The sequence below is a fragment of the Heterocephalus glaber genome, unplaced genomic scaffold (genome assembly GCF_053883595.1).
Source record: "Heterocephalus glaber isolate CG9 unplaced genomic scaffold, H.glaber_assembly_v1.0 deba00001479, whole genome shotgun sequence".
In the NCBI taxonomy this organism is placed as follows: Eukaryota; Metazoa; Chordata; class Mammalia; order Rodentia; family Bathyergidae; genus Heterocephalus; species Heterocephalus glaber.
The window spans coordinates 13,929,133-13,944,618 of NW_028258316.1; the positions used below are offsets into that span (position 1 = coordinate 13,929,133).

At 39.6% G+C, this 15,486-nt stretch overlaps 1 protein-coding gene across 4 annotated transcripts in view; it reads right to left on the bottom strand.

Annotated features, from left to right (window-relative positions):
- The window catches only part of Cntrl (centriolin), an 80,200-nt gene that overhangs the window by 26,366 nt on the left and 38,348 nt on the right, over window positions 1–15,486 (bottom strand). For all 4 annotated transcript variants that reach the window (XM_087183276.1, XM_087183275.1, XM_004849461.4 and 1 more), the window contains 11 exons: window positions 13,822–13,998; window positions 11,587–11,721; window positions 9,072–9,217; window positions 8,282–8,489; window positions 7,523–7,702; window positions 5,769–5,948; window positions 4,703–4,819; window positions 4,183–4,327; window positions 3,584–3,732; window positions 1,495–1,684; window positions 185–498 (listed from right to left, as the gene is read on the bottom strand). In XM_087183276.1, the coding sequence (XP_087039402.1) occupies window positions 185–498; window positions 1,495–1,684; window positions 3,584–3,732; window positions 4,183–4,327; window positions 4,703–4,819; window positions 5,769–5,948; window positions 7,523–7,702; window positions 8,282–8,489; window positions 9,072–9,217; window positions 11,587–11,721; window positions 13,822–13,998 (1,941 nt within the window). The remainder of the gene's footprint in view (window positions 1–184; window positions 499–1,494; window positions 1,685–3,583; window positions 3,733–4,182; window positions 4,328–4,702; window positions 4,820–5,768; window positions 5,949–7,522; window positions 7,703–8,281; window positions 8,490–9,071; window positions 9,218–11,586; window positions 11,722–13,821; window positions 13,999–15,486) is intronic.

A 15,486-nucleotide genomic window follows, 5' to 3' on the forward strand; every position in this document is an offset into this window, starting at 1 on the left:
TGAGACCTTAAATCCTATTCAAAATAGTATTTCTGTAAGAGAATGCTTGCTCAGTTCTAAATATCAGCCTCATAATCACTCTTTTGGGATACAACCCACCCACAAATAAATGACTCAATTGCGTATCATTTTGAGGCACTCATGGAAGGAGTGTGGACAGAGAATAGGACATCTTTCTACTTACCAAGTTATGGTGTTCAGGGACGTTGCAATGCAGCACACCCATAGGGATGAGCGGGACAGAGAAATTGGGAGGTGGAGGCCCATACACAATGGGGGCCCCAGCAGGTGGTGGGCCATAAATGACAGTGCCAGGGGCAAGAGGTCCACTGTTGTTGGGCAAGGGAGGAGGCGGTGCATACAAGGCCATGCCCTGGGGTATAGGAGAACCATCAGGAAACACGGTGTACATCATGTATCCAGGAGGAGGCACAAACGGGGATTCCTCTCGGTCATCCAACCCAGTTTCTTCCTGGCTATCTCCTTCACTGTCTGCATCTTCAGAGAGACAGAAGAGCATGTTACCCCATGGCTTACTAGATAAACAGGTTCAGAAGCAACAGCAGTGAGCCCAAGATACTGGAGATATAAGGATAAAACTATGAAAAAAAATCAAAAGGAATCAAAACATGAATTCAGAGTATTTTCAGCAGCAGATGCTTGAGTTTTTCTTATGCTTAGTTTATTCCTTCAGTCTTTATTCAACAATAATTTGAGTGTCTGCTTCATGCTTCAAAAGAGATGTGCAATGAGACAAGATAGCACTTAGCATTTAGTAATGATGTGTGACACTCTGCAATGTAACGGCTTGTCTCCTCTAAAAGCAAGATATAGATCTGTTTATTACCAATGACAAAGAACCTGGCACAGCTCCTAAGTGCAAAAGCTGGGATTTATGTGACTATAGCTCTTCCCTCTAGAGCTTTGGAAGACAGACCTATGACACTTCATTTCAGCAGAATGAGGTTAATGCCATTTCACAAGGATATGAAACCCCATGCTCTAGGTGTATAGGCAAAGAAGCTGCTCAGCTGGCTTGGAGGAAGCAGCACAGAGGAAGGCTCCATAAAAGCAGTGCTGTTTGATGACCTAGTCTTATTAAAGGATAGTAAGAATCAGTTTGGTAGAGAGATGATGAAGGACACTTTAGACAGAGAGTTTAAAACACGAATGTTTGGAGCTGAGGATGTAGCTCAGAGGTAGAACACTCATGTTGCATGCCAGAGGCCCTGGGTTTAATCTCCAGTACCACAAACCAAAAACAAAACAAAACAAAACAAAGCACAAAGGTCTGAGGAACCTGGCACATATCTCAAGCAGTCAGGTATGGTATGCAAGGGCATACAAAGGTCAGTGTCCAAGACCAGATGACAGAAGGCCTTACAAGGCAGGCTAAGGAGTCTGGACAGTGTCTGTAGATTTCAGGGACCTGGTAAAAGGTTATTAATTAAACAGGCAAGAGAAACGCAATTTCCCTTATGTAATGTGACTTACGTCTGTTAGAAAATGATTTATGTAACCCACTCCTGATGGGTGAATAGACCCAGTGTCCTGAGGCAGGCGGAGGTCTGCTGCCATCCTTCCCCTCATGTTGTGCAGGCCATGGTTTTCTAACAGGAGTGGAGGCTGTGTATTTCAGGCCCAAACCAGAGTCCTTGGTGGCCTGGGAACTATGGCTGGAAACCTAAAATAAATGACAGGAAACCACACTGTCTGTTACAAATGGGAAGGCTGATTTTGAGAAATATTAGTGCAAAGTTGAGATATAAGAAAGCCGAGAAAGCACTATCATGATTCTTATTTTTCACAGAAAGAAATGAGAAGTGATTACACGGTGACAAAAACCACGGGTCTGCACTCTTGGTTCAGTTTATTTACAGTTTCAGGGAGGCCATGCAGATGGAGAGCAGGGCCATGTGTGCAACGCTGGGATCACAGCAGAGTGGCCTGTGAAAGTGAAGGAGTAGAACTGGGGAAAAAGCAAACAAATGATGTCTACCTATCTCTCCAGGCAAATTATTTAATAACATCTATCTCCTATCCTACCTTTTGGTACAGTTTCCAGAAAAAACAAGTCCCTGACCACATAGAAATGTTATCTGACTAGTTGATTAGGTTAATTTTGTGCAGAGAGAGAAATGAAAACAAGCTCTCCCTAAGAGACCAGATTCTTAAGTATTAGCCTCTCTTCTCCCTGTACCTATCTTCACTGGTAATTTCTTTTGCTTTGTCCTGAATAGCCTAGCAACTGAGGCAAAGGAAACCAGCAAACTTTCAAGAAAAGATACTATTAGTGTGCTGTTCTGGGAGCGTGGCATGACTATAAAGCTCAATTCTGCTATTCTCTCCCCCTTCTCAGTCTGTAGGCCTAGCCTCCAATCTTGCACCCTTACAACGTTTTGCTCTAACTTATAGTGCTTCCATTTCCAGCCTGGCTGTGCCCAGGATGTTGGCTTCTTCTTTCAGATTTCTGAGAAAAGGATCTCAGATTCTGCTCTTCAGGTTCTGGGTAACCCTACAAGTCCCTGGGATGCTGGTATGTCTGAGCTGCTTCTCCCTCACTGTTGCTTGTCAGCTGATTCTAACAGGATGTCATCCAGCCCCTTGGCTTTAGAGAAGTGGAGTTTGTAGTCTGCTCTTCACTTCCCACATTCAGGCACCAAATCCTGACAATTGTGTCTCCTTAAGATCCTTTAATCCCATCTCTTTCCAGCTCCACTAATGTAGCTCCGGCTTCTTCTATACTTCACCTCACTGAGTTCAAACAGTTCCATAAAAATCTCACCTTGCTACAAGTCTAGCCTCTATACTCACTAGAATATCCTTCCTAACTCTGGTCATGCTAACATACAATCCATTTCCCACGACCCAAATAATTAAGTTAAAGGGGTTTTATGGTCCTTTTCATACAACAATGACCTTCATCTACTTTTCCAATTTTACCTTTCACTGTTCCAATCAAACTCTCCAGCTCTACAAGGTTACCTGCCATGGCTAAGCCAACTCTCCTCTTCCACACAGCTGTTTCTTCCCTCCTAATAGCCCATTCTTTGTTGCTTGCTAAGTACTGACTTTGCAACTGTGTGTGTGAAGCCTTCTTTCCCGAATCCTTAACACCTCTCTGTAAGCAGAGCACACAGGTCAAACCTGTTGTTGCATGCATGTCATTATTTTGTAATTACATTGGTAAGGCCCATGAGCTCTTTAAAAGCAGGGGCTGTGAGAACAGGGGCTGTATCATTCATCACTGTACCCCAGCAATGCCTAGCACTAGGCCTAGAATGTTTGGAAAAAGAAAATGAAATCCAGGTACTTTTTTCTTTTGTCTGAGGCTCTACACAATAAGATGGCTCAAGTCATCTTATCCTCTTATAGCATCCTCAGTCAGATAAGCCCACAATACACTACCTAAACACAGACAGGCAACTACCCTCTTCCACGTGAAGGCCCTATCTTCATCTCAACTGTTAAAAACACTGAAGAACCTCAATGCAGGCTTAGTATAGAATACTCTTGGCACCTGTTCCAAATTTGGGGAAGGAATTAATGTTATACATTCTTCAGGAAAATTCAGTATTCCTACTTTTGACGATGGTGGTGGTGGTGGCATGAAGTACCAATAGCCTCGTCTTTTGAAAGGGTCTGCTAGGCTGCTGATGTAATCATTCTGAAAAGAAACTTCATGTTGAAGTTTAGCAATTTCTTCTAAAACATTTTCAAAGCCTCTGTTATCTGTAAAGGAAAGACATTCTATGAAATTGGCATGAAATTATCTACTTCCTCTCTCAACATATAAAAAAGATTTCACCAGAGCCAATGAAGTTTATCAGTTCCTCAAAGCTGCCTTTCAGACTGCCCTTCGGTAATTAGTTTGAGCTGACACTAAGAGGACAGGCACATTCTTTTGTGCTTCCATTACAAAGTAATTCAGAGACAGCAAATTCAGAGACAGAATTGTGAACATTATTTTTTTTTAAACTAAACACAAACACTTTGTCTCTCAAATCAAGTCCCTTAGCACCACATTTAAAATATTTTTTTAATTCTTTAACTTATTAAGTAATTATCACAGCTCTCTAAGCATGGAATTGCTTTCTTACAGTTAAATACATTTTCTAAATGTGAAAAACAAGACAATTCGCTTTTACAGTGATAAAACCACTGCCACAATCAAAGCCTTACCAGCGCCAGTGAAGTCTAGTAAACTCCGCAGCCTTGTGATCTCTGCCCTTTGCCTCTCCATTATCTCTTTCAGACTCTCCAATTCTAGCACCCTTGAGTTTGCTCCTCCAGTACTGACATCTGCCTTCTCCACCTCCACTTGAAGCTATTAAAAAAATACAAAGTTGCCAATGAATGAATTCCTTCCCAAATGCACTTATCTTACAACTTGATTATACTTCCGTAATTTTTATTTACTCTTTCCCAAGAGAAAATCGCCTTGCTCCTTCTATTAAATAGTTACACTGTGCTGCACCTGGCACACAGTAGAGGATAAAGTATTGATTGACACTGTCTGCACTTCAGAGTGGTTTTTTGTTTTTTTGGTACTGGGGATCAAACTCGGGTCCTTGTGCTTGCAAGGCAGGCAGTAGAACCACTGAACTAAATCCCCAGCCCACTTCAGAGGGTTTTGAGATGGTCTTTTAGGAACTGAGATGGAGCCAGTAAGAAGGGCTTAGGGGACCAATACAACACTGACCTGCTCCTCTCTCTCCCTGAGAAGATTCTGCAGCAACTCAATCTCCGCTTCTGCCCGAGTCAGGTCCCTGGCTGCTTGTGCTGCCTTTCTGCTGAATCTCTCCGCTTCCTTCAACTCCTACAGGACGTATGACAAGCACCCAGTTATCACAGGTCGTCATCTCTGTCCCTTCCTCCTCTCAGATTGACATCTCTACTTTCATCACACAGTGCCTGGTTGTCCTATACACATGGTACAAAACCCTAAATTCTCTTAGTTGTTCCCATTGTAGAGCAGCCTGTCCTGCTCCCAGGGCCCCAAGTAAGGCCTTAATTTCTTCCATACTTTTTATATTCTCTTGCAAATAGTGAATTTCATTCTCCAACTGCCAGATTCTTGCATCATATTACCTCTTATCACACTTAATCTGTAGGGAAACTTTTTTCTCTGTTCCACAGTCTTCCATGAGTGGTACGTACTATCTTTTTGTTTTTGTTTTTTGAGAGGATCTCCCTATGTAGTTCAGGCTAGCCTTGAATTTACTAGGTAGCCCAGGCTGGCCTAGAACTCGTGGTGATCCCACCTCAGCCTCCCAAATGCTGGGGGGTGTGTCACCATACCTGGCTTCATCTATTATCTTAATCTCATTAGCATTTACAGCCTATAAATCACCATAACAAACATTGCCTCAGTCAGGAATTGTAACAGTCCTATGAGGTAACATATTTTCATTCAATTGCACAAAATGAAAAATTTAAGGTTCAGAGGAATTATAGGCAAGCCTTTAAAACCTCCATGCAGGTACATATTAACAGAGGTTGCTCTAAGCTTTGAAGGTAGGGATGGCATGCTTCATTTGATGGTCCCTTTCAGGACTCAATAGGGCACAGAACCCACAGCAGCACAAAATAAATTCTTGGGGGTTGTGACAATAAAAACATAATCTTCAGATCTTAAGAAAAACGGACAACTTTATGGTGATTTACAAACTAACCAAAGCCTATAACAAGAGATCCATAATATAAGTTACTATGTTTGTGGATAGCAACAGCTCTGGTGGACACTTGTTCTGGTCCAGTGGACGAACCTCTGCTCTCTCCTGGTTAATTTTCCTAACAGTTCCGTGAAGGGACTTGAGCTGGTCTTTGGCAATGGTGAGCTTGGTGGTAGCTAGTTTATCAGAGGCAGCCACAGCTTTCTTCAGATTCTTCAGTTCTTTATCCAGACTAAGAAACTGCTCCTGAGATCTGGCATCTTCATGGTTCTTCTAAAGTAAAAGAAGCATTATACAGATGTATCACTTGGTAGCAATGAAGTAAGATGTAAGCTCCAGAAGATCAGAGACTTTGTTCACTGCTGCATGTACTATGTCTAAAACAATACCTGATATATAGTAGGTGCTCCATAAATACCCACTGAACAAATACTCTCAAAACTGAGATAAACTTTTTAAAGAATCAGTTTTCTTAGTCAAGAATTACAGTGATCATAAATTCATTCATTCAATAGAAAAATTTCTTGGCACCTACACAAAATCACTGAATCCAGGCCCTGGGCATATGATGATGAAGAAAGAACTTAGCATTTTTGAAGAAGTGAAAGATGGAACATAGTGAAAAAAGAATAGTTTGAAACAGAGGCATTTCAGGCAGGGTCTCCTAGGCTTAGGGATCTTGGTCTTTAAGAACAGTGGAAGCCATGAGGTGAAGAGGGACTGACTATAGGCAATTTACCATTTAGAAAGAAGGCAGGGTCATGAATGGAACTGGGAGATCTGTCGGGTGGCCACAGCAGTTGTACAGAGAAGACAAAATGGCTAGACAAGGGTAGTGGCATCAGAGGAACAAAAAAATTTATATATATTCTAGATATATTTTGGAGATGGATTCAACAGGACTTGGGAACTCATGGTTCTTAGTGAAGTATGAAGTGAATCACTCACTGAGGCTAGAAGAAGGTAGGTGACAGGTATGAAGAGTGGGAAGATATGAAAAGGTGGAGCATGGGACAGCAAGTTTACCCAAGAAAGGACAACGATGACTATGTGAGGTTGATGACCCTGAGATTGTAGTGATTCCACTATGCTGGGCGGGTGATTTTTCTTTTCTCTAGGAACACCTAGTATGGGTACAGGCCCAAAGAAAGCAGGTAACTTCAGTTTTGTCAGGGAAGTGAAAAAAGGGCAAGGGATTTGAAGATACTTGCAAAAAAAGGGCTTATGGCGGATTTGGAACTTAAATTGGGCAAGAAAGAAAATAAAGACAGGAAGGGCTTAAAAGACAGAGAAAGTGGGGCTAATGAACTGGAATCTCCATAAGCTTGATAATTGTTAGTCCAGAGGTACCAGCAAAATAGAAGGTTACAATCACAGTGAGACACAGTTATTTTTAGAAGTGCCAGGTACACTTTCTGAATTTAACAAGGTCCATGATGTGACAATGGGAAAAGATGATTGAGGATGAATGGAGAAAGGCCATCAGAGGCCAGAGTATTAGAAAGGAAAATATGGAGGTAATAAAGGTAATTTTCTATGGATATATCCATATGGCCAAAGGATCTTTAAGGAGAAAAACTCATCCCATTATCATTTGTTAAGTATCATCTAATTCAATCTAAAGTTAAACCTTACATTCTTACTTCTCCTGTTTCCATCTATCAGGACACTCTTGTTTCAGATATTTGACTGAATGACACACATCCAGGTCTCTCTGAGGTTAGTTCAGCTCTGCCCAGCAAACACCCAGAGGTGAATGTGAATCACACTCCTCTAAGGTGACTGGCTCACCAGGGCAGGACCTGGACAGCAGCTACTTATGTGTCTGACTTTCCTAGTCGTCCCACCTTTTTCTCTAACTCTTGCAGTTGGTCTAGAATTCTCTCCTTCTCTTCATCAGCTTCCTGGAGCTGGAAATCCGTAAGGCCTTGAATCTCTTCCATACTTTTTAGATTCTCTTGCAAATAGTGAATTTCATTCTCCAACTGCTGGATTCTTGCATCATGTTGCTTCTTATCAAAATTAATCTGTAAGGAAATCAAATTTTTAAAAGTAAAATATGTTTTAAGAAAAATAAAATTTTGTTATGGAGTTATCTTTCACTTTACTATAAGAGAATAACAAGGGCCGGGGATTTAGCTCAGTGGTTCCAGCACCTGCCTTGCAAGCGCAAGGACCCAAGTTCGATCCCCGGTACCAAAAAAAAAAAAGAGAGAGAATAACAAAATTTTGTACAATGAATTACTGGGGATGATTGTATCTTAAATGCTCTCTAGGATCCATTTGAACATTTGCCTCATTATGTCCAAAAACTCAGATTCTGGCACCACACTATACTCTAGAAATGTGGTATTATTTATCTGCTTTTATAAAACATTTCTCACTTGCTTCTAAAACAAAGAAAACACAGTGCCACAAACAGGCCTGACTCTGACCTCACTAACCATATTCAGGGATGGATTTAGTCACACTCAGCTAGATATGGTATGAGTGAAAATAACAACAGTTATGCTGAATTTACACAAGAAAGGAAGCATTGTCATTTGCTCAAAACATTAGTGTTCACCACATGCTGCCCTACAGCTGCCCTTGCCCATTTTTCTTACTCTTGCTTCAAGGGCTCTTTCACAGGCCTGCCTGAACTCCTCTTGTCCATTTGCCAGTTTCTCTTGTTGCAGAGCCATTTCTTCCTGGAGTTTTCTCTCTCTAACTTGTGCTTCCTCTTTTTCCCACTGCAACTGTGCAAGGATTTCGCTGAATTGTTTCTGTAAATCGGCAAGACTTTTTCCTAAGACATCTGAAGGGCTATGGATTCTGGAAAGGAGAAAATACTATATATATGTGACATTTTATTTTTGATGCTGGATATAAATATGCTGCTAACATTAGTGCAAGATTAAAAACAAAACAAAAAAAAACTATGCAAAGGGAGTAGTGTCAATTTCCAGCAACTTACTGAGTACCTCCTATATGCAAATGATAATTTTATCAAGTGATAACTTTATCATGAGCCTGAAAACACAGGCCCATGTCAGGCAAAGAATATTCATATATTTGTAATAATCCTGTTTTCTACTGATAGTTGTTTCTGTTTAAAATCCATAATACTTCCTGACCATATACAATGAACTTGCAAGTAAGACTCTTAAATACCTTTATGTTTTTAATTAAACATTATCAAAAAATATGAAAGACCTAAAATGTAAAAAAAAAAATCAGTGAAAATTACCATTAAATGAAGTTGAATGTCTCCATCTTGAGAACATCATAAGGAGAACCCAGCAAAAGAAATCAGCCATTAACAGGACTTAGGAAGATGAGTTCACCGAACCTCACACTCACAACTCTGAGGCTGTGAAGCATACTCCATATTAGGAGGTCCAGATTTTTCCTTACCTTATTTCCCCAGCTCCTAACTGCAGTTTTCTCCTTAGCTCATCCACACGAGCTGCCACTTCCTCTGGATGAATCAAGCCATCAACTACATGGTTAAGGTGATTCTGGAAATCTTTTAGTTGTTGTTTTAACAAGTTATTGTCATCCTATAGAGGGGGGTGATACGAGGAGTATTTGTTATTTGCCAGTATATTTTCACTACAAACAAATGAATGAGCATATCTAGCCCACAGAACTAAATTCAGACAGTGCCTCTTTCAAATAAAAAGAAATTGCTCAAATATCCCTAAATTATAAAGCAAAATAGTCCTAAGCAATTATGTTCCTCCAAATACCTGTAAAACCTGAGTGATGAATCTACTTCAACCTCAGTCTATTATTGTTAACTAAAATGGAGAATCAAGAATTGCAGTTAATTTTTTTTTGCGGGGGGGAGTACAGAGGATCGAACTCAAGTCCTTGCCCTTGCGCAGCAGGCAGCGAAACCACTAAGCTAAATCCCTGGCCCTGCAGTTAATATTTTTAAGTCCCCATGCCATCTGGGGTCTTTTCATCTGTAAACTGTCCTGCCCATGTCCAGACATGGCCTTCTCTGTACTACATACAGATGGTCCCTTACTTTACTATTTGATTTTAGAAAGAAAATATATGTTGAATTTTGATTTTTTCCAGGGCTACTGATAATGCATTATAATGTTCCTTTGTGATGCTGGGAGGCAGAAGGAAGCCACAGCTCCCAGTCTGCCAAGCTCTCAGGAGGATAAACAATCCATTCTCTACACTGTACTGCACTGTCAGCATTTTTCAGATTTTGTTTTGTATATTTTCACCCCATCATGTTTCCAATAAATTACATGATATATTTAAAACCTATTATAAAATAGGCTTTGTGTTGTTTTGTACAACAGTCAGCTAATGTAAGCATTTTGAGCAAGTTTAAAGGTAGGCTATGCTATGATATAGAAGATAGATTCTCTCTCCTTCATCTGAACCAAGATTCAGTATAGCACATGTAAGTGCTGAGCCTGAAGAGATAGTCAGCTCAGGACTGAGGTCTAGGCTGAGCCACATATAGTGTCCACACAGTTAGGAAAGGAGAAATGAGAGAGCCAGGAGGACCCCTAAAGACTGACAGAGTGACTCTGGTTCCTAGAGCTGTCTCCTTTTTTGAGCTAGTGTGAATAGGTTTTGGTTCACCATAACAAAATGATTTCTGAAAAATGCAAATGTAGAGTTGTTAGTAACTTGAACTCTATACCAAGAGATATCAGGCCAAATAACCAAAGAACCTAGTTCTAACTGAAATATTCCCACAGGATGATGGGCCAGCCTTTTGGAAAGCTGACTTCAGTTTCTACCTTGGAGGAGAAGGCCCCTAAAGAATATATTTCAGTCTTTTCTGTGGATGGGCACTGAAGTATTTAAGGGTTAAGCAAACATGTATGAGATTTTCTTTAAAAATTGTCAGCCAAAAATAGGTGAACTAAATGAAACAATGAATGTTGACAATATTCTCTTTGATTTTGTGATTATTTGAAAATTTCCACAGCAAAAATAAAAACTAATAATCCAATGAAGACCCAAAGTACATGTACACACATGCACATACCTCTCTTATACAACAATGAAAAATATGTACATCTTTCAGAAGTTGAAATGGTAATAACAAAAATTACATTATAGGTATTATATTTCCTTAAACTTTGAAGAAAAATATTTGGGGTGTTGGAAGAAGAGAATATTTGGGTGAGTTTAGTCTTATTTATCACAAATCTCCCTGCATGGGTTTTGGAAGCCTTTCCCCAAACCACACAACTCTACCCTTTTTTATTTCTGGTGATAACAGCTGCCACCTCAGCCTGCCAAACAGCCCTTGACCTCAGATTTGAAGATCTGAGTGCTGGTTCAGGTACTTGTTTGTTTAGACATCTGTCGTCTTTGAGAAAGTTTAATTATCTGGAAAATCCTGTCCACCTGTTTCTCCTGCAATTTGAAGGGCAGAGTATTTTAAGCTATAAAAATATTCCACAATATGTTCCTCACAAACATAAAATGATTACATATTTAATGGAATCCTTTCTGAAGAGACTATGAAAACTGTTTGCAATTAAGAAGTCTTACCGTACCCCACTCTAGTTAAATTCACAGATAATTTCAAAGATGTTTTAGTGGAAGAGAAATGCACTGGACACTGGCTCAAGTCTGGTGACAAATCTGGTGATGGTATTGGTATGGCTTTCCCCCATGGACTTACACAGTATACTGTTCACTAAGGACACTGCCTCCGCCCGTTTGCACCACCACAACCACACAAAGAATATGAATTTTAATAATCTTAAAACCATGGGTCATAAAAGAAGACAGGTTACAGTGCTGCCCCACCCAGAATCCTTTCTAATCATTCAAGTTGCTTACTACATGTAAGAACAGGGTCCTAAATGCCTGGCGAAAAGATATCATCTGTAGGTGTCTTACGTATGAATATACTCCAAATTCTAAAGCAATAAATCTCTACCTGTAGCTCTTTAAGTTTTGTGTGGAGTTCAATGTTCTCCTGCTCCTTTTCTTCTGAGAACTGGGCTTTTCCGAGGGCATTCTTGAGGGACTGCCTTTCTTTCTCCAGTTCTGCTTGAAGAGCTGATTGCTCTAACTGTTGTGATGGTATGAATGACACGAAATGCAAGTGTTAAACAGCAACTGATGAACCCAAAAGGCATAAATAAGTTTACCTATACACAGAAGCACTTGCTGTTAGTTTTATAACAATCAGTTTCATGTTAGTACTCTGAAATCTAAAAACCCAGATAATTTTTCTACATGCTCCTTAAATTATTAACCAGCTTATCCTGGGTAGCCTGTATCAGAATCTTCCAGGGTGGCTTAAACACCTACCCTTAAAACCAGACTTCAAATACTTTTATCAAAATCATGTGATGTGTTTGTTAAAAATGCAGATTTCCAGAGCCTATCTCAGTCTTGATGGGTCAGAATCTCTAAGGCAGGCCCCAGGAATCTCTGCTTAACAAGTTTCACATGTGGTTTCCTATAACTAAAGTGTACCAAACAAAGATCTGTAGCTCTGTAGATCAGAAGGACAAGATCTTTTATGGTCCATACTGATTTGTGTTTTGAAGATTTAATCCTGGAAGTTCTGGTGCTGGGGGACAGATATTCTTTTAATATTAACTGAATAGGTAAAAAAACCAGGCACTTACATTTTTTATAGAAATATAAGGAAACAAAAAAAGGGGACAGTGTAAGTACAAAGGACAATATACATCTATCAAACTAGTAAAGGGCTTGCTTGAAAAGAAGAAATTTTATTTATAAGGGGATATTTAGAAATTTTATTCACTTATTTAAAAATATGTATTTACTGTGATTTTAATTGTTTTCCCCCAACTTCCTGTTTTCTGACTCTGATCTTATGTTTTCAAAACTTGGTACTCTTGAGAAATGCAACCCTGACAATTGACAAGTGACTAGTATCTGATAAGTAAGGGAGTACAATAATACAACTAAGTATAAATACATACCTATTTTAATTCTTTTTCTAATTATCTGAATGCTCTTTTACATGCATTTTTGAAATTCAAACTATCTTATTTCATTTTTGTCCAATAAGCACACATTGAGCCTTCTCATGAGCATGGAGAAAACAGAAAACAAGCAGATACATTTGAAGTATTCACTGAGCTTTCAGTCTAACTCCGGGAAGACAGGTGATCATCACACATGTGAATAAATGCCTCAACTGAGCACAGGCTACAGGAAAACCAAAGAAGAGTTTTAAACCCAGATTTTCAGCAGGCAGAAAGGAAGGTTAAAGTGGGCTTCCTGGAGGAAGATGCAGCCCATGTGGCTATCAACCTAAACAGAACTGTATTTTCCATCTGATAAAAAATATATTACTGCTGGCTGGCCTCTGCCCCTTTCCACTTTTATGTCTCACTCTCTTTCTCTCTTCTCTCCTTGCACCTGGCATCCTAGAGGCACACTTTCAGCCTTCAGATGCATTACACCCTCTCTCTGTGCTCCTCTGTCTAGAACACTCATACTCATCCCTTCCTAACCCTATGTCTTTCACTCTTTTCCCTCTACATGGCTACATCCTACTCATCCTTCAAGCTTCAGCTGAAACATTATTTCTTTAGGGTTGCCTTCCTGACTACCTGCTCCTCTGCCATAAAACCCTGTCCCTTTCTTCTCCCTCACCTGTTTCACCTGCTGGACTGTCAGCTCCTTAGGACAGTGAGTACATTCTCAAGAGTATCCACACCACCTGGCCCTCAATGGCCAATCAATACCTATTGATTAGACAGATAATGTTTTCTCTAATTTGCAAGTATAACAAACTTGTAGCTAGTTCAACCAATCATAAAAGTAAAGAGCAAAAGAAAAATTAAACATCAACTTAAAAGAAGTCATGTAAAGCTATTCTGAGAAGAACTAGAATTTATTGAATAGCAATGACCAAGTGCTTTCATGCCCTTCATCTTATTTATCCTCATCATCTGCCATTTTATAGAGGAGGAATAGGCTGGGAGGCTCCAAGCCATGAAATAATCTGCCCATGTTCATACAGGGCTAATATTTTAACTCAGAATGTCTTACTTCAAAAATGTGCCCTTCCCTTCATTCCATATACATTATATTTAAAAGATTACATTTAATCTTAGGATATACAGAAAAAGATGATACTTTAAGGCACAGGCTACTTAGTTTCTAGTTGGCTTATCCTCCTACTTACCCGTGTAAGCCTTGTGAGTCTGTCCAGTTCTTCCTTGAGTTGGTTGGCTTCAGCATCCCTTAGTCTTAGCTGTGCCTCTAGTTCAGCTTCATAGGCACTGAGATCTTCTTGAGTCTGCTGCAAGGATGCATTCACTTCATGCTGTTCCTGGAGGGCGCTTTCTAGCTCTGCAAGCTCCTGGAAAAATTCAGTGTGTTTAACTGTGGAACCCTCACCATGCTGCTTAAGCATCTGCAAGTCATTACATGTCATTAATTTGAGTACTGTGAACCAAATGCTAGCCAGCCACTGCTGCCTGGCACAGAAAGTTTTCATCAGCATCATGATGAAGTCTCCAGCTGTGCATATCCTAGTTGGAAAAAAGAATCCTGACTAAATGCAATGAGGAAAGTCAGCCAGCTAAAATATGTTGTTTGGCCAGGGATTTAGCTCAGTGGTTCCGCTGCCTGCCTTGCAAGTGCAAGGTCCCAAGTTCGATCCCCAGTACCAAAAAAATAAAAAATTAAAAAAAAAATATGTTGCTTTCCAGTGAAACCAGTTGTGTGATACTTTAAAAGATCTCAAAATACAAAAGGAAAACAGGACTAGGGTGGAGAGAAAAGGCAAGATTTAAAGTCTATTTTCCATCAGATACTGGATTAAATGTTTTCACATTCATTATTTCATTGTATCTTCACAATTACTATGGAAAGCAACTTATACAATTTTACAGAGAGAAACTGGAGAATGACCATTTTAGTAAATTGCATAGTGCTGTGCACCTAGAAAAAGAATAAAGTCAGGATATGAACCTTCATCCCAGATTCCAATTAAACCACAGTATGTTTACTTACCAAGATAAAGAAAGGCGACTGGCACTCTCTAATAGTAAGGATAATAGGGGCCAGGGATTTAGCTCAGTGGTTTCGCCACCTGCTGCGCAAGCGCGAGGACCCGAGTTCGGTCCCCAGTACCAAAATAAAAAAATAGTAAGGATAATAAAGTAACTTGAATGTGTGCTAACAAGACTATAAATACATATTGATTAGGATACTGCAGATCTGATTTATTTTAGTCCACCTGTTTTGTGTGTGTATGCATGTATGTGTGGGCATGTGATTAAATGTTACAACTTTCACCTATTTGAGTTCTTGAAGAGTTAGATCAAACTATTCTGGACTAATACAGAGAATCTGGTGATGAGAACTTGTACAGAAGAGCTTCTCAACAGGCATTCCAAAAACTACCTGGTATCTGAGACACTTGGGCTGTATGTTTGAAATGCAGATACCACATGTAATCCACAAAGGATTAATATCCAGAATATATAAAGAATTCCTACAAATCATTAAGAAAAGACAGATAATCCAACAGAAAAATGGGCAAAGGATAGGAAATTCATTGAAGAGGAAACGCTGAACAAATGAAAGGTCCTACCTCTCCAGTAATTAGGGGGAAATGTTGTTAAAATAAGATACTGTTTTACATGAATCAAAGAGAAATGAATTAAATCACAAGGAAAAAACAACAGTACTACCAGCCTGGATTACACACACACACACACACACACACACACACACACACACTTTAAGATATTCTACAGATAATCGAGAAAATTTGAATTATGGTTCAGATCTTAGATGTCTTATTGTTAGTGAATTATTATTAATTTTCCTAGGTGTACTA